The following is a 12,313-nucleotide window of genomic DNA, read 5'->3' as shown; positions in this document are numbered from 1 at the left end:
ATGAGAGCACCAGGCTGACACCTAGCATTGTGTGTTTTCCCCACACAAGCATCACCATGTGGCCGAAGTGGTCCTAAGCATCAGGCAAGAGCACATATCATGACTGGCATTGGTGGGTGAAGTACCACTAGAAATAGCTCTGTGGCGAGCACTGCTGGTAAGCACTTCCCCATCATCCCCCACCAAATGACCATTATGTTTTGTTCTAATTTTAATATTATATTGTTTGAATATGTGCTACCAGGAGACAACTGTAGATAAGAGGACGCCAGATAATTCTGAAAACTTCATTTGATTGCATTACTCTTAGCCTTCTCAATCATAGACGTCCAGGATTCAGATAACTAGATCCAAGCAAGATTGCTATAACATGGGAACAGTAGCAGAAAATGTGCATAATGATTGATAACATAGATTCAGAGTAAAAACTACACTGTGCTGTTGCTGATTCTGCTACCTACTCACTGTGTACTTTAGGGCAGGTTATTTAACTAACCTTTTGTGCTAAATGTTGAGAGACAGAATGGTTCAGTCTATTTGAAAAACTTAAAATAGGGCAGTCAAAGCAAAAGTGTTGCAGAGCCTTGAGTTGTAAGTCAATTGTTGCCATGATCAATTCACAAAAAATATCTTAACAGAAACAAACCAGATGCCTCTCAAACATGGGACTAAGCTTAAAGTATTAATAGCCTTTTAAACAGTAGCTTTAGCTGAGCACATTTAATTTTCATACCATATCATCAATAAAATTGATTTTAATCTTGGCACGAAGTGATTTTAGTAGTTCATAATGATATGTAAAGTGTACCTTTCTCCATCACCAATAACAAAATTATTATATTGCCTTAAAAGTTTCGTTTTATAAACATTAACTCATTCCATGGTTTATTTGGTCAGGAGAGACGCAGAATGTTCTCTCTCATATGCAGGATATAAAGATATATAATAAGGTAATAACACATGGTCAAAGGCAACAAAAACTGAAAACTGGTCTTCAATAGGAAGCTTACCATGTAAGGAGGAAGCAGAAATAGGATGGCAGACTCACTGGGACAAGAATGAAGGGAAGGACACTGGGTGGAAGGTGTGGTGCTGGAATGTTTTACTCATGAAACTCTATATTAACAGTTTTGTAAACCATGATGCCTAAAATAAAAATTTTAAAAATAAAATGCGATCTAAGAAACTAAAAAAAAAGAGCAAGGTAGTAAAAAAATGTATAATAAACCAAATAAATCTATTTCTTTCACTTTTTAGAAACTCCCCAAGATTGAGTGAGGGGACAATGGACTCTCACTAATTCTTTCATATAAGCATTTTTTTAAAAAAAATAAAGCCACAATGTCCTCTGTTCCCTCTGATGCTTCTGTTAAGCCTGCGATTTTCCCTTCCATGTTTATTCCCTTTGCTACGTTTTCTACAGTTTTGCTACACATTTGCTATCACAGCTATCCAGTTTTACCTAAAGAAAATAGCCCCTTTTTCTACCAAAATTTAGTACCATGTCCTATGGTGGTACTTTTTACTCCTATACAAGCATTCCTTTCTTTTAAAATTAGTAACAGATTCACATTATGCTGCTTATTTTTTTAGTATAATAACTAATGCCGCTGTGAGCATTACACAGCCTCTTGTACAGATGCATGCTTTTATTTCTCATTCATTCATAACTAGGAGTAGGCTGTTGGTCACGAACCCTGAAATCATGCCAAATAAGGGGTCTAGAGGTTGACTTATTGTCAAGAATAACTTTTTGCTAAGTGCGAGGCCAAGAGTCCAATCCCCAGAGCTCCCCATGCACTGAACATGGTCCAGGCAGCTCTACTGATCTATGTCTGGAACCCCTTAACACTGAATCAGAGTTTATGATCTCTGGTGCACCAGCCCGGGGGTATGCAAGCACTGCAACTAATGTGTGTGAACCTTGTAGAGAACAGTATCACTAGAGATGGCAAGCACAACAGACAAGAGGGTGACTCCTAGTGAATGTGTGTGCCAGAGTGACAAAGTGTGCAATGCCCAGCAAGCTCCACGACCAATGTGACAATGCAACATCAGACTCATGGGCTCTGGTCAGCACCACCATCAAAGTATGAGATTCCCAGTCATCAAAGAGGAGGAGGGAAAGTAGACAAGAAAAAGAAAAGATGTTAAATGAGAATTTACTAAAGACCACATACTCTAGTTTTCCAACTCTATGAAATAACCAGAGTAATTTATCTACAGGGACATAGATTCATGATATACTAGGGCTGGGAAACTCAGAGGGAAAAAAATAGAGAAAAAGGGGAAAAGTAGGTATACTATAAAATATTGGTATAGAGTTTCTTGTGGAATGATTAAATCACACAAAACCCATATTGATGGCTGTATAATTTTGTGAGCATGATCAAAACCATTTATTGTAAAGTTTAAGTGGTTATATGTGGCATGCAAATTGCATTTTAATATACTTATTTTTTTAAAAAGACAAAACAAAATAAGAAAAACAAATGAGAATACATAGAAGATAAATGAAACTGAGGCTACTGAAGGACAAAAGTATGGATAGAGATAAAATGGGAAGGGAAGCGAGTTCATGTAAATTAAAAAATTTGAATAACTTACTTGAATAATAAAAGTTAAGATGGACAAGGAAGCATTCCCTGAGTGACTACTCTACTGCGAATATGACAGAATTTTAATTTTTTATTTAATTGTTTGGTTTGAGGGTCACACCCAGCTATGCTCAGGCTCACTCCGGGCTCTGTGCTCACAGGTCACTCTTGGCAGGACTCAAGGGAACCATATATAGTGATGGGGATTGAACCAGGATCTGCCGCATGCAAGGTAAGCTGTACTATATCTTCAACCCTTGGCAAGATTTTATACCAAAACCTTGGAATTATCACAGAATTCCTGAGCTCTCATGACTTTGAACTTGGGAAAGTCTTCAATCTAGGAATTGTATTATTTTTGCCTGGACAGAAAATTCTGTGAGCAAAAAACTGAAGCATGGAAGGAGATTGTGGTGTCCTGAAGAGACCTGGGGAAACCAATACTACTCGCAGCAGGTTTCTTAGGTCCTAAATGTTCACTGAGAAATGAAGTTCACACAGAGAGCAGGTGGTAACATTGCATGTCAAGTCCTAAGCTTGTATACCCCTGAAAATCCTGTTACCATAATTAAAAAAAAATGAAATCATGTAATCTACGTAAATCTAAAGAACTTAATAATTACTTGGTCACAATAAAAAAAAACTAAAAGCATCTAAAGAAACATTGAAAATATTTTCTATAGACTCTAGGTTGAAATACGTGCATTTTATGTGTGCATAATCTAATGTGATTTTAAATATATGACTTAAAATATATTTTAAATATATCTTAGCACAGAAAAAATAGCTATCATTCAAAATGAGTACTTTGCAAAAACTAGATTCATTACTTCAATGGTTGCACATCTCCATGAACCGTAAGTCAGATGATAACTTACTCTAAGTTTATATCAATGAGTTTCATTATTAAGAGGTAGGAATGCTCTATTTTTATAGTATATTTGAGGTAACCTGGGTACAGCTAAAGAGAGACAAGACCAGGCATAAAATAAAACAGTCTCCACTGGCTTGAAAAGGAAAATGAGAGTTAAGGAAGAGTAGAAGGAATAAAGGTATACACACCAATACTCATACAAAGTCCCTAAGATCTCAGTCAATATGTTCTGTCTAGACTTTAACTTTTTATTTATAAAATGACTTAAAAATGCCTACTTTGTTAACATCTCAGGAGATAATTAAATGTTATATAAATATGAAGGATGTGCATCTCTCGGTGTGTATACAGTATCTAAAATACTTATATCAATACATATTTAAATAAATAAGGTTTTCTGTGAACTCTATTTAACAATTTATAAAACAGTAGCAGTCTAGGAAGGTTCTCATTTTTATTTCTCTAGTTTGAACAAACTCTTTAAGAATATACACTGTTTGAGAGGGAAAGAAAAGAAAATCTTTGTGAGAGAAAGCATGTCATTTATGAAAAATAGGCCTAGAAAAATATCTTTCTCAAACCTTATAAACTCAAATGTTTAAAGAAAAGAGAGACTTATAAATCTCTCTAGCTGAATAAATAGCATTGAAATAATAATTATTCTTTATAACAATTTTTATTAGATATTCCTATATTTTGCATGTTTATATATATATATTTTTGACTTTTTATTAAATCACCATGTGGAAAGTTACAAAGTTCTCAGGTTTATATGTCAGTTATACAATATATTTAACTCTTTTAAAAGCCTATAAAATTACATGTTTATCTTCCTCTTTTGTTTAAGAGCTGCATCATATGTGCCTTGGTTTTTTTTTTTTTAAAAAAATCACTGGAAGTGTCTTTATATCGAGATCTTTGTTCAATTTTTTTGCTTAATTTTAAGAAAAGTGAACTTGTCTAGATGCAAGACCAGTATAATTATCCATCTTTGGATAATTAACATATTGCTCTTTCATACCTCAAAAATGTTGAAAGCTGACTTATTTCTGATATGAGAAAATTATTTTAATTTATGTCAGTATCCTTTTTTGATAAAATTTCCATTTATTCTGAGAAAAATTCACAAATGGCAGATAAAGAAAGAATAAGATGATTTAAATAATTTGAAAAATCAGTTAACATATGTGTTCTTACCACTTTACAAATGGGCACAATGAGGTTTTCACAGCTACATTCTAAAAGGCAAAGAAGCAACATATTTATTTATATTGTTGAGACAATATTTTAATATAATAAAATTTTCAAATGTAAAAATTAATTACCACAGTGCCATGCTGGACAACATTGACCAGTTATATTTTCTTTCACAAGTTTCATATCTTTAGCACAGTTGAGTTGTGGCTTTGGACAGAGATTTGGTTCACAAACTAAACAGAAAAATATTGAGTACTGATTACTTTATGAAGTAGCTATCCCCACACATATAGTTAACACACACATATATAGGGCCATATCTGGCAGTACTCAGGGTTTATTCCTGGCTCTGTGCTCAGGGATCGCCCATATGTGGTGCCAGGGATCAAACCAGGGTTTGCTGTGTGCAAGGCAAGTGCCCTGTCTGCTGTATTATCTCTCTGGCTACCACTATCTCGATCATTGCCATTGCATAATTCTCCATTGTGCCTCTCCCACACCAAAAGCAGTATTTTGTCAATATATAGTAAATGACTCACATGTAGGATCAACAACAGCAATAACAAAATGACATTCTGTTATTGAAATATCAAGAAATATCAAGGGTGAAGAAGAATGGGCAGAGAGTATGGGATTGCCTGTCTATGCAGAGATTCTAGAATGATGACAAAAGTCATAGTTTATCTGTTTAGAGAAGGTTAATGATATTCTCCGAGAATTGCTCTTAGATAAACAAAAATATTACTTGTATTAATTGTATTTCATGTGTTTGAAAGAAATAGCAACTAAGGTCCAATACAATAATACAACTCAGAATGACTAGAGGTTCTACATATTTTAAGTTAGTTGAAATGTACTTGCCGCAGTAATACCGAGGACAACAGAATTGTGTGGTATTAAGATCCACAGAGAGAAATTCCCCATCTGTACATTGTGGAATGGGTTCAGGGCAAACTTCACAAACTGTGGTAAAATAAAAAGCCAGGAATCACAACTGAAACAAAATTAAAATGCTCATAGTATTCTACACATATACAACTAAAACAAAATGTGTTTTGTTCATCAAAATGTAAACAAGGAAAACAGAGCAAATTATCAAGATCTTATTTGATAAAACAGACAATGATGTGCCGAGGTACATTGCATAAGCTTTCCACACAGCGTAGAAGAATATCATTTTAACAGAAGTAACATTCAAAAGTAGTGCATCCTTATTGTTACCAAAAATCATTGATTATTTGTTTTCTTAATTCTTTACCTATGTTTACGCCAGCTCATGAATATACTCTGTAGTGGGCACCTGTACCTTTTATTTCCCTTCTCTCAACTTTGATGTCAATCTAAAGAAAGGAACTTGAATGAAGGCTGCATTCATGCTGCCTTAGAGAGACTATTAATAAAGACTCCTCATCACCATCAGCCTACTGTGTAAGAAAGCAGAAAGCAAAACAAACAAAAAATCCACACCGGAAAAATTAGAATTTGACTCATAAGTTGAGGCACTTCAAGCCAGGAAATGGAGGCTGCTGATACAGTCTTTATTGACTGCCACTAAACAACTGATTTCTCTCTCTTCCCGGATGAGAAGATCTTGACTCCACAAAATCTTGATTCCCCAAATCCTTCAAATAATTGGGTATGCTCTTTATTACTGAAGTCAAAGAATTTCAACACAATAAGCTATGTTTGGTTTTTCAAAAGTGAATCTTAAGCTGATATTAATCATCAGTCCTTGATATGTTAACTGGAAATAAAACATAGAAAATTTATTATTTTTAAAGTTCATTTTCATTTGACAAAATATATATCTCCAGATACAGTCATTTTCTCAGACAATTTGCAGTTCTGCCATTTTTTTATTTATCATAGCACACACTGGAGGTAAAAAATAATTTTTTGATGAAATTTTAAAGAGCTCCCATAATATCTTAGCAGAGTCTATTATTCTGGATGGTACTTTCAAGAGAGTCAGGAATAATTTTTTCTCCAAATAAACTAGCAAATAGTTATATCAAAAGAAAAAAATGACTTAATTATGTGTCTTGATCTTGTCTTGACTGATTCCTGGATGATAAGGAAAAGTAGTATTAATTGAAATAATTGTGAGTCATCTGAAATGTGAACATTTTGTTCTATATTCTTACAAATTGCCATAGGTCCAACAACTTTACATCAAATAAGAGATCTTTCCCTCCCTTTTCATCTAGGAAATTATACTCACCACAGAAAGGAGAAAAACAGCAAATTGCTCCCTGTTGAACTTGAATCATGAACTGGTCTTGTCTACATTCTGGTATTGAAATATTGGGGCATTTGAATAAGTCACATTCTGCAGAAACATAAAGGTGTTTGAAAAATTGTTCAAAGTGGATTATATAATAATATAGTTTATTTATCCTTAAATTTGTGATAACTCTTTATAAATATGTGGAAATATACATGAAATATGTTATAAACATATATTACCTTATATTTTAGATAATATGTATTCTTAACTCATGTCATTATATGCTACATATATAAATATTAAGTTCAAATTTGTGTGTATACATATTTATAAAGAAACTATATTTATAAAGGTATCTTTCTCAACACAACACAAATAAGCTATATAATTTTTGTTGTAGACATAAATGAGAATCTAATCCCATATTATAAAAGATGAATAAACTTCACTCTTACTTTTCCCCAGTTAATGACTCACCACATTGATACTGTGGACAGCAGGACAGAGGACTTTGACCAACAATCAGTTTTTCACTCTCTGTGCATGTTGGAATGGTAGTTTCACACAAGGTCATGTCACACCCTTAAAAAAATAAAAGAAAATTTCAAATATAAGTTAACATAATTAACATTTTGTGCTTCTTACTCAAAGCAGAATAATCATTCTTTTTTTAAAAATTTTTTTTTTATTTTTTAATTAATAGTTTATTTTTAATTAGTGAGTCAACGTGAGGGTACAGTTACAGATTTATACATTTTTGTGCTCATGTTTCTCCCTTACAAAGTTTGATAACCCATCCCTTCACCAGTGTCCATTCTCCACCACCAGTAAACCCAACATCCCTCCCCCCCTCCCCAGTCCCGTCTCCCCCCACCCCACACTGCCACTATGGCAGGGTATTCCCTTTTGTTCTCTCTCTCTGATTAGGTGTTGTGGTTTGAAATAAAGGTGTTGAGTGGCCATTGTGTCCAGTCTCTAGTCTATATTTGGCCCGCATCATCTTTCCCCCACATGACTAACAACCACATTTTACTTGCTGTTCCCTTCTCTGAGTTTCCCAGAATGAGAGAACAGCCTCCAAACCATGGTGACAACCTCCTGGTACTTATTTCTACTATTCTTGGGTGTTCGTCTTATAGTCTATTATTCTATAGAATAATCATTCTTAGAGTGCATCATTTTACTCTGTAATTAAGCCCATTATGTTTATAAACTGTGTCTTACGTGAAAAAGAAGCATCTTCAAGATTTAGTCATTACTGTTTTTCACCTTTAGCTGCAACGCCAGATTCTCATCTTGTCACATATTATTACAATAATATTATTAATAGTGTTATGCATGTGTAGAGGCAAAGTCAACCATAATGAACAGAACAAGACCAATAATAAAAAGTATGTGTAACATTGCTGGAAGTACTTTTGTAGTAACTTCAACCCTTATGATGTTTTTTGACTCCAGAATAATGAGTGCCTACTTTTTGATCAGGGATATCAATGTAGTAGTGGAATTGGTAGTCTCAATGTTCATATAACACAAACACTTACCACAAACTTCCTTTGGACAGCAGGTCCATTTATCAATGATGCCCAGGACTACTTCAGCTTCTCGTTCACAAATTGGGGAGGGTTCAACATCACAGTCAGGTTCAATAGGAATAATGGTTCCATTATCCAAACATTTGTATAGAGCACATTCATCAATGCCCCCATTCCAAATTTCCCCAGCAATGTGGGGTTGGTCTTCACTATCACTACAGGCTTTAAAAAGTAGACAACATTATATCATTTATAATCTAGACACAAATAAATCAAGAAGTTTTTTTTAAAATTTCCAACTGGGATTTAACCCGTAGCATAATACTTTACAAATTATCTTCCTTCAGATTATTATTTTTATTATTTACTTACTAGTTTATAATTTTCTTTAAAATGACATGTAATACAGAGAAAATATTTTTCCTAATACAACTATCTGCAGTTTTTATGTTCTCTTCAGACTTGAGATGACTGTTTCTTGTTTCGAAATTCTTGCAAAAATTTTCTTTAGTTTGAACAAAATAAGTAATGTAAATTGAAATTAGTTTCAAACTATAAATGTTTAAAATGAATATTAGAAAGCAAAGCATTCCCTTCCTCATAGTAAAATTTTTATCCTATGTTTGAAAAGAATTGGCACTTTGGTAATGGATGTGGCACTGTAACATTGCATATCTGAAGCATAAGTAATACTATTGTAAACTATGTAGCTTGAATAAAGTAAAAAGTAAAATATTATAATTTCACACATCATCCAAAATATATGCAAACTAAATATTATTGCCACTCAATTCATATTTCACTAAAGTTTTATTTTAATGCTGGCAAATATTTCCCTGTAGGATTTCTTCAAAGTGATTATAAGGCTAAATGAATGAGCAGCCAACTAGGTCCCCAAGCACCAATGAATTTCTGTTACTTGATTCTATTGCAGACAAATCCACAGATTTTAGGTCCCTAACAACATTCCGTGCATTGTGTTCCACAAAATATTCTTTTTTTGCCATAAAATTTTTTTAATGGCAAAAACAAATAATTTGTTAAACTATATATAAATCATCTTTCTCCTTGCCCTTCCCTTTTCTTACTAGCTAAATATTTTTTCTCCTTATTACAATAGTGAGTTCTATGACTGATAAAAGTTGTATGCTACTGTTTGTTCAATCTACCTTTTTTCCTATTTACTATCGCTGTAGATAAAATGTATCAGAAAACAATGTTTTGAAAAATGAAAGGAAACTATCAAATGTTTTTCTGGATAATGATGGTATACCTCTTTTTTTTATGAGTGCTAAAGTTTCTAGGTACTATCTTAAAAGCAAAAATTATTATGATTATTTTAAATATCTTCAAACTAACCCTTAGAATAAGTATAATTATTTCCTTCTATTTAAAGATGTGATAGCACAGCGGGTAGGGTGTTTGCCTTGCCCATGGCTGACCCAGGTTCGATTCCTCCATCCTTCTCTGAGAGCCCAGCAAGCTACTGAGGGTATCTCACCCACATGGCAGAGCCTGGCAAGCTACCCATGGCGTATTTGATATGTCAAAAACAGTAACAACAAGTCTCACAATGGAGACATTACTGATATCCGCTGGAGCAAATCGGTGAGCAATGGGATGGCAGTGATACAGTGAACCTCATATTCAGAGGTAAAGTCATAAAGGCATATCTTCACTGCAGGAAAAAAACTCAATTTGAGTTTAGTCAACAAACTACATCTTCAATTCTTAATTTCCCATGTCCTTTCCCCTTTATCATAGACATAGTGGTGGCTAAAATATATCATCTACAAGCTCTTCTGATAACTCAGAAATCGTCTTAAAAATCTATGAGCACACAATGCCTTTGCAATACCAAGTTACTTCTGGTCAATATTATTTAGAGTTATGAGTTTTTCACTTTTTTTTTTTGCTTTTTGGATCATGCTTGGCAATGCACATGGGTTACTCCTGGCTTTACATTCAGGAAATACTTCTGATGGTGCTCAGGGGACCACATGGGATGCTGGGAATCAAACCTGGGTCGGTCACATGCAAAACAAATGCTCTACCTGCTGTGCTATATCACTCCAGTCCTAAGAGCTATGAGTTTTTTAGTTCAATCCCTGAATTCCTAAGGTGTTGTTTTATATTTTGCCTCTTACCACATTCTTTTTCAAGAATACACTGTGTTGAATCTGGCCTGTGAAGAATAGTTCCATTTTTGCACACACAGTCTTCTCTCAAATTCAAACATGAAGAATGTCCATAGAACCATCTGTTCAGACATGTTCTTGCTTCACAAGGCCTGACACAGGGTTCATATTCTTTGCCTTCTGGGCAAGGAAGAGCTATAAAAAAGAAAGGTCAACATTTTCTAATGAAAAATAGTGTTGTTTCAAGTTCAGTTAAAACAAGAAATGTTCAATATCTTTCTGCAAAGGTTTGTAAATTCCAATCTTTACTAATTCTAATTTTCAGTAATAATAAAACCTTAATTTAGAAACAATACAATCACAGGGCATTTTTTTAATCTTTCAGATATCCCGATATATATTTGGTATTTTTAAAAAAGTCAATTAGATTTACGTTAAATAAATCTGACCATGAGGCAACCTAAATCTGATTGCCATAAAATATAGCATCAACTCTAGTGAAATGCCTGTTCTGTGTAGGGAAGATATTGAGGATAAGCATTGACATATTTTAAATATATATTAAATAAATATAATACCAAAAAGTCAGAAGAAAAATTACATGCTTAATTTTTCATTGTCAAAAACAACTACCATTGCTGAGAAGTTTCTAAGTGATGTTTTAGAAAATTCTTGTTGTGACCTTGAAAAACAATACTTTTATATCATGCAGACACAGAAAGTGGGGTGTTAATTGGTGAAATTTCAGTGGAACAATTTAACAATGTCCAGTAAAAGTAGAGTTGCCATACACTCCCTATGAGTCAAGCAACACCACTCTTGAATGGTGATTCCCTCTGGAGTGATCAAGACAAAAGGGATAGGACAAGGCCACATCAGGAGCCTCATCTAGACATGTTTTATTTCTTTAGTGAAGTCATGCAACTCTATGATATGTTATTAATTGTTTATCTTGGAGAATATTGGCAACATAGATGGTAAAATTCCTTTACCATTTAATGATTACGTTTAAAATTTAATTTAAAATATTTTCTGTAAAATACAGTTGCAACTCATTATGAACTAATATATATTTTTAAATAGGCTATAACTAATCAACCATGTTTATGAACTCATTATGGAAAAGCAACAAAGCACCCAAATAAATGAAGATTAATAAAAGCTAAAAAAAAAAATACGGTTGCAATTAGGGAATGTATAACAAAATTTTCATGAAGACTTACAGCTGGTAATAAACCATGAGCCAAATAAATAAAAATGGGCAAGAAACACACACATACATACAAAAGGAAAAGAAAACACAAACTAAGCATTTGGAAAAACAGTGAAATAATTTATTATATTTATATATGGTTAATGTAATATATTATATATTATACAAATATATTAATAAGTCTAGAAAGATCAGTTTCTATAAAAGTGAATAGAAAATGTAACAGAAAGTATAAAATCTTTATGTAATGAAGGACAAGCTTGACTAGGAGACAAAGTTGCTGTATGCTAGAGGATTTAAAATGTCCTGTGTGTCACCGAAATAGCTCAATTGGGAGAGCATTAGACAGAAGATAAAATGTCTCTCGGTTCTCTTATTTCTCCAAGACTTCAATGTACTCAACTACCATTTTGTAGGCTTTTTTTTTTTTTTTTTGCAGAGGTAAAGCCTAATTTATTCCATTGAAGTTATTAGTAACATTTTTTTTTTCTGGATTGTGGGCCACATTTGTTGTTTGGGGGCCCATGTGGTT

At 33.4% G+C, this 12,313-nt stretch overlaps 1 protein-coding gene across 2 annotated transcripts in view; it reads right to left on the bottom strand.

Moving 5' to 3' along the window:
- Positions 1 to 12,313, bottom strand: part of OTOGL (otogelin like) — a 162,883-nt gene that overhangs the window by 15,173 nt on the left and 135,397 nt on the right. For both annotated transcript variants that reach the window (XM_004602698.2, XM_055118362.1), the window contains 7 exons: positions 10,578 to 10,763; positions 8,440 to 8,652; positions 7,373 to 7,477; positions 6,890 to 6,997; positions 5,530 to 5,631; positions 4,797 to 4,901; positions 4,669 to 4,709 (listed from right to left, as the gene is read on the bottom strand). In XM_004602698.2, the coding sequence (XP_004602755.2) occupies positions 4,669 to 4,709; positions 4,797 to 4,901; positions 5,530 to 5,631; positions 6,890 to 6,997; positions 7,373 to 7,477; positions 8,440 to 8,652; positions 10,578 to 10,763 (860 nt within the window). The remainder of the gene's footprint in view (positions 1 to 4,668; positions 4,710 to 4,796; positions 4,902 to 5,529; positions 5,632 to 6,889; positions 6,998 to 7,372; positions 7,478 to 8,439; positions 8,653 to 10,577; positions 10,764 to 12,313) is intronic.

Source organism: Sorex araneus, chromosome 10 (assembly GCF_027595985.1).
Source record: "Sorex araneus isolate mSorAra2 chromosome 10, mSorAra2.pri, whole genome shotgun sequence".
In the NCBI taxonomy this organism is placed as follows: Eukaryota; Metazoa; Chordata; class Mammalia; order Eulipotyphla; family Soricidae; genus Sorex; species Sorex araneus.
The sequence above is the reverse complement of the archived record's forward strand: the minus strand, read 5'-3'. Positions and strand labels throughout refer to the sequence as shown.